A 19,421-nucleotide genomic window follows, 5' to 3' on the forward strand; every position below is an offset into this window, starting at 1 on the left:
TTATAAAATTTATAAATTAATCTTCAATCGAAAAGTTCATCTCCTTTTTTTTTTTTTTTGATAAAATGCACCGTTGTCAACTAAGTATTTTGAAGGTTAATTTTAGTTTTAAAATGACTATATTTTTTTTTCGTTTTCCAATGTCTGAGATTTTTTTACAATTTATTTGTTCAGAATCTGATCTGATTGTCAGTATTTCAATTTTTAAACATTTTGAATAAAAAATGTATTTAAATGAGGCCCAACATTTCAAAACGTCCAAATCTGTGTTGTTGCTCGAACTATATATTTTTTTGTATGAAAACTCCAATCACTTTGCAAAATTTCTTCAAACAAACGCTTCAAAATGATGGAGTGATGTTGAAATTGTTCTAGCTTAAAGCTTTTCTAAAGGTTTTTGATTTTATTTTTGTAATTTCTTGTAAATCCAATATTTCTAAAAAACATCCAGTGCTTTTCTAATAATTTTAGATTATTTTTATTGAAACTTGAAAAAATACTTTTCTTTGAATTTAGAGGATATTTTATTAGGGAGAGAGACAAAAACATTTTCCATTATTTGTATAATATTTCAATGGATGGATGATTTAAAAAAACGGGTTGGAGAATATGAGTTTTTATTTAGGTTAATACAAAAATGCAGTATTTTTTGCAGAAAAGGGCATTCTAAAGCATAATTTTAAAACATCAAAAATATGTTTATTTTTTACTAAAATTAACTGACAACGAATCAAAAATGGTGCAACTTATTCAAGAATATTGTAAAGTAACAAATATGTTTCACTGGAATAGTCACATTTTGTGACGTCGGTAATTAAAATAAGATTATCTTTTTAAGAGTTAAAAAAAAATTCAATCTTTTCGGGTTCCGGAGAAAATTGCTTAAATCAATCCAGTGTTCTAATTTTCGGACATTTTTTTCGTCAATATCTTTAAAAATAGAAAGTTATTAAAAATTCGAGAGAGCCAAAAATTAAAAATATTCTAACAAAAAAAACGAAAGTAACAGAAACAAATTTAGATTGAAAACGCATTTAAAAAATAGTTAAAGTGCGCTTAAATTTTATCAAAGACACGATTCGGGTTCCTTCAAAAGAAATTTGCAGCTGAAAGCGAAATTGGACCGCACATGTATCAAGAGACTAGGGGTTTACACCATATCCATATTCCAGGAAGTGTATCGCTTCTTGGATTGAAAAATACCCGTCCGTAAGCTCTTTGAATTTACAGCAGCTCGAAATTTGAACTTATATTGAGCAAAACGAAAACAAAAGTCCTGTGTAACAATAACAACATTGAATATTATGTTTTTAATAATTTCAAGAAAATATCAACTATTTTTATGTTTGCATGAAATTAATTTCGCAAAGAAGTTATTCTAGATTCAGGATTTCAAAACCTATTTAAAACTGGTTTCAAAGCTAAACAGAAGAAAAACCTGTTCCACCTGTGGGTAGAAAACGTACTCTGCTCGATTAGTTTGCCACACTTACAAAATCTATGCTTTGGCAAAGGTAAATCTCGGGTATCATCACCTTCATCCTCCACTGATGGACTTCCACTAGTTTCAGGTGGATATCGTTTTACCCCCTCACCCTGTCCTTCCCCTCCCAACTAAACCAAAATCCCACCCAAAAAAACCAGTCACTAAACACGTGAATCAACTCAGTCCGGGCAGCCAGCAGCGGCAGCAGCACGCGTAGGTGTATTAATTTCAAATCCATTCCAAATCTTCAATTCCCCAAAACCAGAAAGCCGCCCAAAACGGGTCGACCCCGTCTCTCTTCCCTCGACGTTCTCCTCCTTTTTCAGTAGATATGATAATGTAAACAAAATTTTGGAAACTGGAAAAATGCCATTCCTCTGCATCAGCGCAAACCGAGCCAGATGAGAAATGTGTTGGTTTCGAAATCGAAATTTTGGGGAGAATTTGCTGCCTTTTTAATTACTTTAAGAATAAGATTTAGAATTGAAATATGATTTAATTTTCTGATTTCATAACAGCTAATTTAACTGAAGAACAGATTAACACTTTTCAAACGTTACTCCACAATCTGGGCGGTTTACCCTGGCAGAAATTGGTAAACACACTTTACCCAAACAAGATGCAAATTTACTTGCAGCACGAAACCCCCCGTTAAAAAAAAGTGACGACAGCGAGCGAGGAAGTGCTGCGAAGGGAAGGGGAGGAAAGGACGGAAATTTACTCTTTTTAGTGCGCGCTGGATTTTGGTTCTTTACCAAGTTTCAGGCCACAAACCAGCGAGGCCAGATACTTTCCAATGGGTATCTCCGAAACGAAGAAAAGGTACATGTGGCAGGTGAGGAAGGTTTACGCGCGCGGAAGGAAGCATATCCCGTAGACAAGTGAAAAACGATGGATGGCGAAATACACCTAGCAGTGTGTCAGTTATGTCAATTCAAAAATTTAAAAAAAGGAAAAAATAGTACACTTGGATTTTGTTAGGTTGATTTATTCAATGTTTTTAAAGTAGCCTTGAAAATTTTTGAATATCTTTAGAAAAATGCATTATTCTCAGGATTTGATTAAAAATTGAATAACATTTACATAACTAGTTAAAAATATCCTTTAGATTTTTTTCTCGGGGCATTGATGTTTCTTATTTTTAATCTATGGATCTTTGTCAATACAATCATGAAAAAAAATCAGAAAAATAAAAGAACAGATATTTTAAAAATTTCATTCAAATTCTGCTAGAAAACCGAAAAAAAACAGCACGGAACATGTTGACAGATGTTCTGTAAGTAATTATATGTAATATAACTCCAATAATTTATGGGCTTTGCTCTTAATATCTGGAGTTTTTTTTTTTTTTTTGAAAAGGTACAATAAACCAAATTTCCAGCTTTTGCTTTTTGGGTGTTTTTGAAACCGCCTTGAGTCAGGGGTATTAAAAACACCCAAAAAGCAAAAATTGAAAATTTTGTTTATTAGACCTTTTCCAAAAAAAAAAAAACTCCAGGTATAATCAAAACATAATTCAAATTAAAAAAAAATAATATGGTAAATGCAAAGAAAAATAACCAAATTAAAAAAAAAACAGATTTTTTATTGTTTTTTTTTCAGAGGGCGATTTTTTTTAAGCGTGAAAAAACCCTTTTCAAGCCATGAATTCAAAATTTTAATGAAAAAGCATTGCATAATGAATTGCAGACCTGAGAAATTGTTTCAAAAATTGTTGACGAAAATTTTATATTGTGAAAAAAAACCTTGTAGTAATGATGTACATTGAAATTTGACAAAAAATAAAAACATTTTTGATTGGTAAAATTATGCGAAAGATGTTTTAACTTGTTTTCAGTTAATTTTAAATTTTTGATTTTTCATTTAAATTTTGAAAGATTTTTGAAAATGGTTAAGAAAAAACTGGTTGGAAAAGTGTCTTAGTCGGGGGTGCCCAACCTGATTTTTCTGAAGCAGTGGCGAGCCGAAACTAATGTTTGATAAAAGTTGAAAAAGTAAACATTTTTATCATACATTTTTTTATAAGTAAACAAATAAATAAACTAGTGTTGCAAATAAGATTCATATATTTTGAAAAACTATTTGACTGTTATTTGATTTATTTTTATTTTGTTTTGTTTAAAATTATATTGTAATTGTTAATGAAAAAATATATTTTTTGCTCCCTGCCTTCTTGACTCATTCAGAGATTTTTTTTTTTAATATTTTAACATTTTCTTCAGCGATCTTTGTTTTCAGTATGATCAATTTGCTTTTTATAAGCATTTAAAAAAAATTTATCACTACAAAGTTGTAAAAAAAAAATACATTATTTTCAGCTTACTCACTTATTTTAAAACAATCAAGTTGCTCGAAAAGAAAAGCTTAAATTTGCAGTTAACACAGTAAATAAAAAATATAAAGTGGATTTTGTTTAATTAGACTAAAAAAGTTGCATTACACTAACAAAATGGTAATATTACTCATTTTCAGAGGTAAAATTTCACATTTTCAGATGTAATATTACCATGATTTTTTTTTTGATTTGATTGGGTTTTAAACAAACATTGTTAATTTAAATTTTATCTTTAAAAAATAACTGTGAAATATTTATAATTAAAAATAACCCAAAATCTTTATTAGGAAGAAAAAATACATTTCCGAAAATTCTTTCAGAATTTATTAAAAAGAAAGAAAAATTGGAAAGAAAAGCAAAAATCTAAAGAGAAAGTTCGATCCTGATATGTTTGCAAAACTATGTTTAAAAAATCATAGAATTTTGAGAAGCTTTTATTAAATTATAGTTTTCTTTTTTCTTCTCTTTTCTGCTCTTTTCAGCAACTCAATAAGAAGTAGGAAATTATACAATATGCATTCAAAGACTGCAGAAAAGCCTTGAATCATAGTTTTTTGATGAATTTTTGCTATATGGTTATCTATAAAGACTAAGCAAAAATTGCTTTGATCCTTTCAGGCCTGAATTGATGTGGAAAATTGGTTGTGAGGAGACAAAACTATATGATTTGTTTTTTTTTTTTAATTTTCATTTCTGGATCATGTATCCTATCAAACCATGATCTAGCCTTTTTTTAGATGTTCCATCGATATTGTTATGTCAATTGAAAAAAGTGCAGTGCTTCTGGGGACGCGCAGTCCTGTTTTTTTCGCGTTCGTCGTCGGTGTGTTTTTTGTTTTTTTTTTTCACGTGCGTGTTTGTGTGTAAAGGTGCGGCTGGCTCTGGTTGTCATCGATGACAATTGAGCCAGTCTGATTTGCGATGCCTTTCGGTCGGGTCGCAGGGTTTTTTCGCGTTCGTCGTCGGTGTGCAATAACAACAAAACCTTATCATACCATTTCAGCTCGATAAACATCGTAACTCGTCGTTCACTTCGTTAATCAGTACCCCACTAAACATGAATCATGTAAAACTCGTAAAAACATCTCAATTAAAAAGTCAGACTGTTAAATCCTTCATCATGTAATTACCAACAATTTTGGTTCTATCTTTCCACAGCCGGCTGTCTAAGATTAAACCATTTCAATTAAAGTTAACAGCCGATAAACGGGAAATGTCTCATCCGCAGCATCCGATTGCTTGCCTTGAGAATAAAACATAATACCTTTCAACAAACTATGATTTTAGGTCGCATCATCATCTTCTATGATGAATCCTGACCAAACACCCTATCCTTCTAACAAATTTTCAGGTTCCTGGCGCTTGTGGGGTGTAAGCACAGAGTAAATCAGCTGCCCTAGTAGCAACCTGCGCTAACTAACATTCCCGTCCCTTAAAATCGAGATCTACAAACTGACATGGCGGGCGCCGTTGGTGGCCAATGACTGTTACCTATTCGCAACTGATCTAGCTTTAGCAATCATGGTGTTTTATCTTTTCAGCGCATTCATACATGCTGTTGATAAGGGAAACACCACTAGATCGTCAAAGTCTATAATCAGTAGTGCTGGAAGGATATTACGGTTCTGTTCAGCAACGGAGGGGCAACCATGGGTGATCTCTCATGCTCATGCTCATGCTCATGCTCAACACAGTAAATAAAAAATATAAAGTATAAATTAAGTGTTCAATTGTGCATTCTAGACAGCAATCCAAATTATATTTTATTTGATATTTTTACAAAATGGGTAATTATGTTATCTTTCGCCATTTTGTAGATTACAAACTGTTAAAATCGAAATGATATTAATTCAAACATAAAGAATTTTCAAGTTTGAAAGAAAAAAAAAACATTTAAAAAATACAAAGGCAATATTCAAAAAACACGTTTAATTAGCAACATTTTATTGCAAAAGCAATTAAAAAGTAAAAATAAAATGAATGGTGTTATTTTTTTATAGAATGTGAAAATTGGATTTGAAGCTTATTTTTATTAAGTTAGACACTCAATTTATTTATTGAATATTTCATGATCAGCCTAAAGGGCCAGTCATAGAACCCAAGAGACCGGACGTTGGGCAGGCCTAGGTAGATTAAGGATGGCTTTTTCAAAAAAGAAGGTTTTTCAAAAATAATAATTTTGCGCAGTTTTTTTGTGGGTCTGAATTTTTGTTTACTTTTTTTTGCATATGGAGTTTTTTCTTAGGCTTTTAAAATTTTAATCTAAAGTTTTTTAATTGAAATTGCAACCCAAAATTTCAACATAATAATTTTATTTTATTTTTTTTGCAGTTACACAGTTATCATGCAATCATTTCTTTCAAAACCTCTTAGAATTAACGAGATTCTTTTTGTGGCAAACTTTTGTTTTGTGCTGTTCACTAAAAAATCATTGATATTACAAATATTTTTGAACGTTCTCAACGAGCCTAAACGTAGTTGATTGCATTTCTACTTACATTCACCTCCCACAATTACACAGAAAAAAAAAGTTTCATTTTGGAAGATTGAAATTTTGGGGTTGAATATTACCGCTTTTTTTTAATATTAGGCTGGTACAAATTTTATTTTATTTAATTTTTTTTTTTTGGGAGGGTGATCCAGCCGCAAATCGTTGATGTTGAAACCTCTAAACTGGGCCCTCGTCCTGTCACGTCCGTCAGTAGTCTTGTCGTACATTACAACTAGAATCAGATCTGCCAATGAATTAGTACACTTCGACCAAATAAACACTGACGCTGTATGTATCTGACTCTAGAATAAATGCACAGTTGTGTGTTATTCATAAGTCCAACTTATTCAATTATTCATTTATTTCCAAATATTCATTTGCTAACTAACTTGAATCGAAAATCTAAACTTTAATCGAAAATCCTCTAAACTTCATTTGTTGTAGTACTACTTCTATCAAAAACAATAAAAATTTATGAACAGTAACTAATTTGTATATCGCGATTACAAAAAGAAATGGCCATCTACGTCAAAAAATCCGTAGTTCCTCAATTCGCAACAATGATCGATACAAACATAATCCGAAAACCGTTAGTTCAACAGATCAACGAATATTGTCCGATATCATTACATTAAGTATGCCTTTATTGTTTATTGACAGCATTACTCTAGCTTAATAAATGCAACTAACTTTGACTTCAAATAGATTTGGAAAGGATTCAGATTTATTTTAAATGCTAATGCTAAGTAACAACACAATTGTACTATCCTGAAGTCTCAACCCAAAACCCACATTGTGATAGTGAAAAAGTCACAGAGGCAGCGGTGTTTTGTGCAATTGTGATATTTTCACTATCGGAGAACTACCTGGTTCACGAAGACAGCTTTTCGGTCAACGCTTAAGCCCTGGGGCTGCGGCAAAGCGAGTTCTCGTAGCATGAAATGGTGTCCATAGTGCTTATAAAAAAAGAATGTATACCCAAATTTTAACAAATGCACTAGGATCAAATCATGCCCCTTGACTTTACAAGGCCCAGGGTATACATTAGTTCTCATAGTTTAGTTGTAATTAATTGTGTTTTAAATTGAAAATGTTTTTTTTACATAATAAAAAGATTTAATGTTATTCGACTCTCCTAACTTTGTTTCAAATCAATTGAAATTTGATATCATAAGATACATCGGGAACTGCTAATCATTCCCCCGCAAGAACGATACCAGCAACAAACACCAAAGCATGTGTGTGTATGTGTGAGTACGTGTGCGGTGTGTGCGCACTGTTTAGTACTACACATCGCACTACAGCCGATTTGTACTTGCTTAACGAGAAGCATTTTCTTGTACCTTCTCTCTATCTTTTCCTTTCCTCATTCCCACTTCCCTACATTCTCCACACCTCATTCCTACTCACTTTGTTTCTCGCAGAACGTTCTATCGCAGTGCTTAGTTCCACGTTTGTGTGTGAGTATGTGTGCAAGAGTGTATATTTTGTTGTCGTTTTTTTTGCTTCGGTTGTAATGCAGAACTCAGTCAAGTCCTGAACGATCGACTCCGACGTAGTAGTAAATAAAATCCATATTATGAAAAGAACGGAGCAAAAAAACAAGAACTCGTTCTGCGTGTTTCACTGAATCACTGGAAAGTGATTCAATAATAATATAGGTGACGCCGTTGTTTTAACTTGCACTTTTCAAAGGGAGGTAAAGTAATTTGGAAATGTTTGATTTGCTTTGAAATGTTGACCTTTTCGAAAAGTTACCACCGAATTATTCATTCTTAATTAGCCAGACTCAACTCACGGACTTGATTGTCGTCGTCGGCATGAAAGCAAAGCATTGATTAAATTCTCGTCGACGATTTGATGGCAAGAATATTGTCAAGGAGAGAGGGAAAAAAACGCTGTCCAAGATTTCCATTGAAGGAAGCACACAGACAGACAGACACAACGCTCGAAGCATCTGATTGAATAATTGATGAACCTTCAGACTTTAAAGCTGACATTTCGGTCTGTCCTCCCCTGAAAGTGGCAAAGGTCCTTCGAGCAAGGTACTTTCTGGACCTTTTCTCCACATGAGACCTGAGCAAAAGGGACGAACAACAACAACAAAAAACACACAAAAATCCCGGGAAAGAGGACAAAGAGCGAAAAACAACAAAAACAACAAACAAAACACTGCAAGTGAGCACAAAAGGACAGGCGAAATTAAATTTTTACTGTTTTCTGTCTGTCTTTTTACAACAAAAACAACAACAACAGTAAAATGATAAAGAAGAGAGGAGAGAAAGAAGGAAAAAAACAGCAGGACAACACACGCATATCGGAACTGGGCACAGAAAGAAGACGTACAATTTGGTGGAGAATTCTTTGGAATCGAAACGAAATTTTGACGTAGGACAACAAAATCAATACGAAAACATCGTGGCGCAAACGCTCACGCACACAGAAAGAAACGACAGCAGCATCTCGGTGAGGTTAGTGTGGGAAGCTAGAGCCTGGCAGTGGTGCCGAATTTGCTGGTTTCAGAACAAAGGTTTAAATTTGAAGTATTGATTTTTTTTTATGAATTTCGTAATTGAAATAATTCTGGAGTTTTATTTTTATAAATAAGTTCCATAAACTAAATTTTCAGTTTTTGCTTTTCGGCTGTTTTTAAATACCCCTGACTAAAGGCGGTTTCAAAAACACCCAAAAAGCAAAAAACTGGAATTTTGGTTTATTGGACCTTTCTAATCTAATCTAATCAGACCCTAGCGCAGCCAATCTTTCGAAGGGATCCTGGAGAGTGCCTTAGGTTAGATGACGCCTAGCACTCTTCTTGTCATTTATTAACATTTGTAGTGCGCCATTGCATTAGAATGCATTGAAACATCACAAGCGCTAAACCGGCCAGGCCTACTGCGTAAAGCCGTATCGCAGAGATGACTCGTAATTGGGTTGAGTTTGAGCACAGAGTGTTCGAACAATAACACAATTCTGAATCGACAGGGGAGGAAGAAGCGTGGGGACACACCACCATACGCTCCGAGATTTTGGTTGTATTCGTTGGGAGCACCAGGCTAAGAAGGTTTGGTACTCCGGGACCCTCTGGGATGGGACATTGTATTTCCACGAATGCCCTGGACACTATTTGCCGTGGTTATAGCGCCACAACTCGCTCTCTGTAACAGTATTCCTAATTCCAGTCCACTCTCACCAAGTCGTCATGGCCTAGTGGTTAGCATTTTTGCTTGGCAATCCAAAGGACGGGGGATCGAACCCCGCCTCGAGTGATTTTGATTTTTCGTGCATATTCATAATTTCAAATTTCTATGTTCTTAACTTTCTCGTTGGGAGCAGATGGGAATCGAACCCAGAACCATTCGCTTACAAAGCGAACACCGTAACCAGTCAGCCACGGCCGCTCCCTATTGGTCCCTATTTGGTTTATTGGACCTTTTAAAAAAAACTTCAGAATTTCTCTGTAAATTACATGTTTTTCGCAAATTAAAATTAAGGTCACTTCTAATTCAAAGAATTTTCAAACGTCTAAACGTCTAAATATCAAATCTTCGATTGAACCAATTTGCGTCAAACTGATAACTGACGGTTCCGAGGAAATCTAGCCCATAAAGCGCACAACAAAAAAGATCTCCAAGTCTTGCTTAGTGATGAAAGTTTCCAAAACTGTCGGGAATTCCATGAAGTGGATGAGTCTTATCAGTGGGCTGATCTATCGGCAACTTACTTGGAAGTGAGCTAAATAGCTAATCTAGCTTTCCTTGAAGTAAATCAAGATTGCTTTCTTCAAGTCCAATCGATGGGAATTTTGCATAGTTTTTTTTTAATATTTTGTAAAATCAACCCTTTAGGGAAAACAAATATAAAAAAATAAATAGGCCATTGCAAATATTTTTCAAAATTTATGTCGCTCAAAATTTATGTGGTCCAAAAAATCAGGGGGCAAATTTTTTTTTCAATATGCTTCGAAATTTTAATGAAAATAAAAGTCAAATCAACTGAAAAAAATCTAAAACGCATTTTTCTGCATTGATAATCATATTTAGCATGTTTAGGCTGGTTTTAATATGTTTTGAATTTTTTATTTTGGCAAAAAATAAATTTGGCAAAAAAATAAATTTTCGTCAATACTTAGGTATTTTGGAAACTAATGATTGCAAAACAACTGGACAGGTGTATAATGCATTTTTAAACACTTTTTTCAGTCAAATGTTAAAACCATGGCTCGTAAATTGATTTTATTTTACTTTGGTCAGAGTCGAGGGACATAAACTTCAAAAAATATTTGCAACAGCCTACTAAAAAAAAAAATTATGAATGTAATCTTTTGTTTGAGGAATTCAAAAAAAAAGATTAAAAAAAATCATGTAATTCATGGATTGAAAATCAATATTGGGATCAAAAATGACATTTTAGAAATTTTGATAAGACGACAACTTTCAAGGTAAAATAACCTCAATTTGGAAAAAAAAAAACAAAAAAGTAGTGCAATGTTTATGTATTTTCAAAAGTGTTCATGGTTATCAAGTCTGAACTTTTTTTTTTCTCTCAAAAGTTCAGAAAAAATAATCTTTAGTTGCTGAAGAATTCTAGAGTTTTTTTTAAAAGGTCCTATAAGCTATTGTCTTCCATATGTTTATAGGACCTTATCAAAAAAAACTCTGGAATTGAATATAAATAAAAATGGATCTCTTGTTGTTAAAGAATAAGAAACAGAAATATAAGGTTTTTCGGTTATAATCCAAAAAGAAGTAACTTTTCGAATTACGATATCTCAGGAAATGTTGATAAAATTTTCAATGCCAGAACATAACAAATGTGTGATTTTTTTTCGATAAAAATATTATGAAATTTTTTGATTCAAGTCTAACAGAATCCGAGGGTGTAAGATGTTAAATAAAATTTGCATTACCAAAAATTTTCAGCCCTTGCTGGGTTGAAGCTCAAAAAATGTCTTACTTTTCCTATCATTCTCGAACGACGAAATAGCCTACTTTTCTCAACCAAAAATAACAGAATCGAATAGAAACACTTTGCCAAACAAAAGCTGAGAAGTTCTACTTTTCAGCACTGAGATGAATGCTGAAAAGTTGAACTTTTCAGTACTTCTCGAGCAGACGGAAATAACTTGGGAATAACATTTTTTGATATTTGAAAATACTAGGCCAATAACAATTTATGTTATCAATATTCGATGTTATGAAATTTTTGTTATTGGATTGTTATTGTAATAACAGACTAATAACACTTTTAGTTATTCTTCGAACAAATCTTTTTTTATTATTTTTTGTTATTTTAACAACTAATCCGATCATCCCAATAACATTTGGAGATATTTTTCCATAACAAAAAATGGTATTCCAAAGTTGAGTTGGCTTTCAACCAATATCAGACCAATAACAAATTTTGTTATGATAACATAATCTGTTATTCAGCTCTTATGCAAAAAAAGATTTTCCAAGAAGAATCCATAACATTTTCCTATATTTTAACAGTATTTGTTATTGAAATGGCATGAATTTAGTTCCCGAGCAGACGGAAATAACTTAGGAATAACAATTTTTGATATTAGAAAATACTAGGCCAATAACATTTTATGTTATTTATAACAAGATTTGTTATTCATCGTTATGATTTTTTTGTTATTGGGTTGTTATTGTAATAACAGACTAATAACATTTTTAGTTATTCTTCGAACAAATTTTTGTTATTATTTTTTGTTATTTTAACAACTAATCCGATCATCCCAATAACAATTGGCGGTATTCTTCCATAACAAAAAATGTTATTCCCCAGTTGTTTTGGCTTTCAACCAATATCAGACCAATAACAAATTTTGTTATGATAACAAAAACTGTTATTAAACCCTTTTGCAAAAATGGATTTTCCAAGAAGATTCCATAACATTTTCTATTATTATAACAGTATTTGTTTTTGAAATGGCATGAATTTTGTTATTACCGTCTGATCGGGTTGATCAGAAAAGTAATACTTTTCAACATTGTTTTGATTTAAACGGGGAATTGACAAAAAAATATGGACACTTGACGTACAATTCCATTCAAAGGGTGTTTTTCGGAATTGCAAAAAATGTTGTATGGAACTCGTTGCTTAACTTGTTTTTTCAGCACTCTTCTTATTCATACAACTCGATGAACCTCGTTGGATAAATGTACGACTTGTGCTGAAAATATCTTTATTTTGCAACTTGTTGCATTTTTGGCAATTTTATTTGTTTTTCATTTTTATTAAGCTTTGGGTGTACATTTTCTATGACCAAAGAAGACATTTTGTACATTAGTTCATTCATACAAGTATCCATACAATTTTGGCAGCTTTCCATACAAAAGGCTTGCTTAAGACTTTGCTTAGGAAAAAAAAGTTACACTCTAAAAAAAATGTGTTTTTTTAATTCGACAATTCATAAAATACAGTGGATCAAAGCCCTCAAACGAAAAACAAAACTAGACATCTCTCCATGACGGTTATTTTCTATTTGATGGAAAGTAGTTTTGTGTTTCTCATAAGATCAATAATTATTATTTTAGTAAAGCCTCGTAATGTTTAGGTCCACCATTTGTAAAAACTCAGTCCAATTTTCCTTCTGACTGTAAAAAACTTTCTACTGCATATTGACAGTTGACAGTTTAGAAGAAAAACAACTTTTAAATGTTGCTTTTTGTCCTTATTTTTCATAAAGCCAAAATCCCGATCTTGGAATGGATATGTCTACTTTTGTTTGAGTTTTGTACAAAAATTTAATAATAATTAATTGATGTCTATCAAATCATAAATTAGAACGCTCTTCTGAAGTTCTGATATCAGGTAAACTGCACACTTCATGAATGAAAACAGTTATCTCTATGAGTAACAGGATGTCAACCATCGATTGTAATCCATCCAACATTCCCACATACTTGAACGTATCGGTTTGTTTACATTGCCTGCAATCGCCTGCGAGCTTTACGCGGTTCAAAACATTCACAACTTTTCATTATCGCAAAGCAAAAGTACTTGGGTCTGCCAATTCTTATCTTCCGCCGGGGTACCCCTCCAAGCAGAGCAAACTTTTTGTAAACATTCACCTCGGAACCTCTATCTCTATCTGACGTTTTCTTCCTCTGTTGTTGCCTGGCTGCTAATAAACGACCCGCCCGACTGACTTTACTCGATGGCTGGTGGTGGGTACTAATGATGTCACACCTTTCCCGCAGACATCCATCGTCTCGACTTCAAGTCTTTAGTTGACATCATTAGCGCAAAACGGGGCAGCAGCCTCCGGCGCTGGCGGCGGCATTTGCGGCGACACCGGCCAGGCGGTTCCAAAAAATGAACCATAAAAGCCCATAAAAGCAAAGTTGTTGGCAACATTGATAAAGAGCAAGAGATTCATAATTTACCCCTCCCTTGGCCTTTCCCACCTCTCGCTCTCGCGCTGTCCTTGTTGGACGTGGGTTGTAGGACAGGGGTGCCAATAAGTGAGAGATCTGTGTAAAAAATTTAAAAATGAATTACAAATAAAAAAACATTGCTTTATTCATTGCAATCCCTAATAATTAAACAATTTACATTTTAGATTTTCATTTAACAATATTATACATTTGTGCAAAATAAAGTAAACAAAATAAATACTAAATAAAATGAATAAATAAAAAAAAAACAATTTAAAGATTTAAAAGATCTCAGAGCCTTCTGAAAAGCGTTGCCAGATTATTTATAGGAAGGTCTGTTTTTTCCAAAAAAAAATCACTATTTGGCCTGTATCATGTCAAGTTCGGAGCCAGAAACTTCTAAAATTTTAACAGCCGATTCAAGCTGTTTAATCGTTTTCAATAATCCAATCCAATATATGTAAAATTTTATGTACCGTAAACCGGGATGACATTGATAGGATTTCAATTTATTTTTGAATTATTTTCCAACAGGTAAGGTTTTTATAAAGATTATTATTTTTAAAACATGTACTGGGGTAGACCACACAAAGTCCATGCACTATTTCGGAAAAAAAGTATTTTCAATAATGTTTAGAAAAATATTTACGTTAAAAATTCTTAGTTTTAATTCCGGGTGACTTTGATAGTCATAGTTTTTCTTGTTAAAATCATATTTAAGATGTTCAAACTTCATTTGTACGCTAAATGTACCATCACTAAGAAGCTGATATAGTTTTTAAGAAAAAAAATCAATGTTTATATTTAGTTAACTAAGTGTATAAGCTTTTTAGCAAAACACATATAAATTTTAGGTAAAATTGTTAAAAAGTCGGAATTTTGCCTGGAATTTGTTAAAACTAGTTTTGTTTATAAAATTATCGATTCAAATAGCATTTTAAAGTGAATTTGAAGCACGAACCAAAAGTTTTCAAATTTGAAGATTTTTTTTAAATTATATTTCAAAAACACATAATATTTGTTAATTACAGACAAATTTTATCTTCTTCTAATGAAATTTTTTTCAAAGAACCCGAAAATGCATTCAATAAAAATATTATCACAATTTTAAGGTTTATTTTAGGACCAAATTCTCAGCAATTATTTTTTTTTATTTTTAATTTTGTACTTTTTTATTTGGATGCAAGTTCAATTAGCGTTCAATGTCAAAAGAAAAGAAATTTTGCTGTTTTTCCATACAAGACTCCATACAAATTTGTAAGCAGTGAATATTTGGGAATCTGTATATTGAGAAGAGATTTTCTGATCGATTTGGAGTCTTTGGCAAAGTTGTAGGTTGTTATTAGGAGACTATCCAGAAAAATTGGTACCCGGAAAAAATGATTTTTATTTCACTTTTTTTTAACTAGAAGTCAAATTTCCAAAACAATAAATATTTTGTTATTTCGGAATTTTTATATGATTCAAGGAACCAAATAAGGTATTTTGCAATAGAGTTTAGTATAATGCGAAAAAAAAAAAGATTTTTTGATAAAAATGATGATTTTTGGAGAAAAAATCAGGTTTTGTTAAACAAAATTTCAAAAATAATTTCTAGATGCGAAATAAAATTTAGAATCGTAAATGACCAAACATTTTTTTTATAAAATTTAAAGTTATAGACTTTTGAAGGATAGTTAAAAAAATAGTTATTTGAAAAAAAAATTGAAAAGCTGTACTGTAACACTCGACAACACTCAAAAATGTATTACAAAAATTGAAGCAGCCAGCCCTACTGCGTTTTGTTAGCCGCAAAAAGAGGATTCTGAGAACGTATAACATTTCATAGAATCAACAGAAGGGAGGATGCGTTGACATACCGTACCAAATGCTCCAATTTTCAGTTGCCCAAGAGTTTGAGAGAAATGTAAAATATTTGTGCAACTTTGTTAAAATTCTCCTTTTTTTAGACTGTTTAAATTTTATAAATCAATCAAAAATTACTTTCATGAAGATTGTTTAAAAAAAACTATTTTTCGTGACTGATGGTGACAAAATCTGGCACCCCTGAACCTATCAGAGCTGGAGGAAGTTCTCCTTGATCAACTTGCCATGTGTTTTTGTGTGTGTTTGTGCATATCTAATTTTGTGTGATTCAAGGAATTTATATTTTGGACCTAATAAAAAAGTATTAGATCCAATTTGCAATGACAAAATTCGTATGCGCATAAATACCTGATCATCCTGTCCAGCCACGGACGCGGTCAGCACGCAGACCGCGACCAGGACGGCCACGGCCGCCACTCTCGATATGTTGATTCGTTGGAGGGACATTCTGGTACCGCGGATATTACAGTTCTTCGTCGTCGATTCCTTCCCCGGGGACGACCACTTCTCCTCTCTTCTTCTCGCTCACTCGCTCTCTCACTCTGTTTCCTTCCCTCACTCTCTCACTATTTCCGCTGGCGGAGCTCCCTGGAACTCCTGGTTCCTCACCACGCTAAATCCGGAACACGGTTCCCAATTCCGCTGTATTTTATCTTCTTCCCGTGGCCACCACACACTATTTTTTCACACTTCTTTAGGTCGTCGTTGCCGCGGTCGTGCCCTGAATCACACGCACACACGCACAGCACACATACACATTCTTCCTGCTGCTGCTGCTGGTCCGGTCCTCCTCCGCCACCAACACTTCCAACTTCCTCCTCCTCCGCCTTCTTCACAAACTCCTACTCCTCAAAACTCCTCACCACACACAATAATTTTCACGCAGAGATTTTCACCCGAACTTTTGGCCAGCTCCTACGCCACCTCTCTGCCACTAGTGGCCCCCGACGGACCCCACACGGGACGGAACGAACCGGAAATTACGACCTGGCACCTGTCCCGACAGCCCCGACGGCACGGAATTGGCTCAAATTTGGAAAAACTTGCGACCACGGCGGAAAAAAACGCAGCAAGCAAAATTGTTCCTCCCTCAATGAACGGACTGAACGAACGAACGAACACACATACACGGACGACTGTCACTGACTGCAAGAGAGCAAAAGAAATTCTTGAATGTTTCTCACAAAATGTCCGACTGACTGACGGGACGGGGCGAATGAATGAAGTGTGTGAATGGAGAAAGAGAAACAACACGGACGGATCGGCGAGGGAGAAGCAGCAGAAACGTCAAAGTCGCGAAATGCGCAGGGTAGCGTTATTCGATTTTACCCATTTTGTGAGTAGTTTTTTTTTCGGTGTGTCTAGTTAATTTTTGTTTGTTGTCTAGCACTGAAAAAAAACGCCACACCTTTTCGACACTTGAAAGATTGAATAATAAAAGATAATACACTCAACCCCCGGTGGTTGGTCACTTTTTCGTCTCGAGTCGATCTGGCTCGAGATCGAGCCTGAATCGAGTCGAGACTCGAGTCAAAAAATCGTAATGGCTCCCGCACACTATCAAAACAAACGTTTGATAGTGTGTGTGAACTCCGTGAAAAAGGGGTGTCAAACTCAAAAGTGACCCAGTTCGTTTCACAACAGTTGGTGTCAAACCATCGGGGTTTTAGTGTAAAGGGAGCGTTATTTTGAGGTCGTAATACGTGACGTAATAAAAAAATGCTCCCCAAAAAAAAACTGTATTTTGCCCTTTTCTGTTATCGGCCTATCAGGGCTTTGGTCATGCACTGAAAATATGCCACACTTTTTATTCAAGTGCCCAAACACTTGAATGATTGAATAAAGTCAAATCGTAGATTTAATTGGTTTGTGTTTCAACATCAATCCAAACCACTATCAAATGCAAGTGTTTGGGCGGTTGACTTTTTTTTTTTAACATGTTATTTTCATTCGGGTGGCTCAAGCTTTTCAATTGTTTTGCTCATGAATTTGTCCCACCGTCTTGTACTATTCAAAGTGATGAGCAAAACACTTGAAAATGATCATAAGATCTACCCAAAACAGGCACTATTCAAAGTCAACGTGATTATCCACATGAATTTAATGTGTTTCACTGATTGATTTTTGCGCGACTTTCATCGAAGGCTAGAAGCAAGGCAAGAACCAATAGCACAAAAAACTCTCCCGTCTTCAACTGGCCGGCCGGCGCAGTGGTAGCGTGCACGACTAGCAAGCGAGAATCTGTAAATCGCTTGTACGTACTTTTATTTTTCAACACCATTTAAAATTCAAGTGTTTGGCTATTGACATTATTTCATGGTCAATCACCGAAATTTCAAGTGTTTTGCGATTGATATTTGAGTGCTCTGTACAGCAGGGCCAGATCATGTGTAGAACACTTCGTTGAGCTGTGTAAGTTTTGCTCAGTGTGGATTACATACAGGCTTTATAAAGTGTTTTTAACGACTGATAGCTGTCAAAAGCACAAAACCACGGGGGGAAAGGTAGGTTTTTATGAGAAACAGCCAGAAAACATGTTGCTACAAATGAAAGTTTGAAACATTCCCTTTCATTTACGAGGAACAAAAATTTTCATCTGGAATATATAAAGTTATTATCGTATGAAGTATTTAAACATTTTTCCTATTAGACGAAATTTTTCCTTTTTCAATTTTGTATTGTTATGGGTCCAGGTGAACATAATGTATGGTTTAAATCATATCATTTCTTATAGAAAACTTGTTTTCTGAAGCACGCAAAGTGATTTAAATTAAGGGAAAACAATTATAAAGGTTATATTGGGTGTTATTAAAAATTTGGGAAATTTTCTACAAGAATTGCGCTCCATCTTTCCTAAAAACCGCAATGTTTCTTGTTTCTGATATTGCGCAATTCCCACTAACTTGGACTTCGCACTATATTATTGCTATCGATCGCACTATTGCGACTTGTCAAACTGCCTTGGGAAATTTAAATTTTCCTCAAAAACGATCAAAGCGAGCCGAGGTTGCTCGCTCGTTTTCACCTGTCAATCGCACTTTTAACCTTCCTACGGTATTGGGGTCCTTTTCGGCCTTTTTTAAAATTAAATTTGCCATAACTTTTGCTATTTTTTGTATATTATACATGCTAGAGCCTTGAAATTTTCTGACATTAAATGTATTGTATAAATACACATTTCACAAAACAAATAAACCTTGGACGACCCCTAGGGGAGCGTCCATAACAAAAGTTACTTTAAAGGTATTGGGGTCCTTTTCGACCCCAAACTTTAAAAAATCGTCAAAAATCCAGTTCTGTTTGGTGGAAACTGCGACTGGAAATGTAAATAAACAAAACGTGGTTGCCTAGCTTTTTGAACTCTAGTCGTCAAAAGTGCGAGAAAAAAGTGCGGGCTAAATCCAAGTTACAGTGCAAGGATCAATATTGTAATCATTGTTTTGATGAATAGGGTCCTAAAGCCCTATGTCAATTTATATGTACAACGGTGAAAAAAACACGATTAAAAACCATTTCTGATCACTTCCCGCATAGTCAACAACCATACAGTAACCATTTGTCGAATGATTTTTCCTAAATGATCTTGATAATACACCAAATAGGGTGCAACCGTACATTTTCCATTCCCCAAACAATCCTACAATTTATTAAATAGGTCGTTAGGTTATGTTACAATACATTTTTACAAGGGATTTTTTTCGTGGATCATAGTCGTACCCTACCCCAAACTATTCAATTCTCATTTTATGTGAACCGTACCACAAATTAATAAAATATGATTTTAAATGGTGAACTGCTTTACCGACACTTACCGACACCATTTGAAAAGGGAGGAGCCAAAAAATAAACTTTACA

At 33.9% G+C, this 19,421-nt stretch overlaps 1 protein-coding gene across 3 annotated transcripts in view; it reads right to left on the reverse strand.

Annotated features, from left to right (window-relative positions):
* Window positions 1–16,762, reverse strand: part of LOC120419483 (syndecan) — a 69,941-nt gene extending 53,179 nt beyond the window's left edge. For 2 of the 3 annotated variants that reach the window (XM_039582168.2, XM_039582167.2), the window contains exon 1: window positions 15,915–16,762. In XM_039582168.2, the coding sequence (XP_039438102.1) occupies window positions 15,915–16,013 (99 nt within the window). In that variant the 5' untranslated portion in view covers window positions 16,014–16,762. The remainder of the gene's footprint in view (window positions 1–15,914) is intronic. The other variant, XM_039582166.2, reaches the window with a different exon arrangement.
* Window positions 16,763–19,421: the final 2,659 nt, after the last annotated feature.

This window comes from Culex pipiens, chromosome 3, assembly GCF_016801865.2.
Source record: "Culex pipiens pallens isolate TS chromosome 3, TS_CPP_V2, whole genome shotgun sequence".
Lineage (NCBI taxonomy): Eukaryota > Metazoa > Arthropoda > Insecta > Diptera > Culicidae > Culex > Culex pipiens.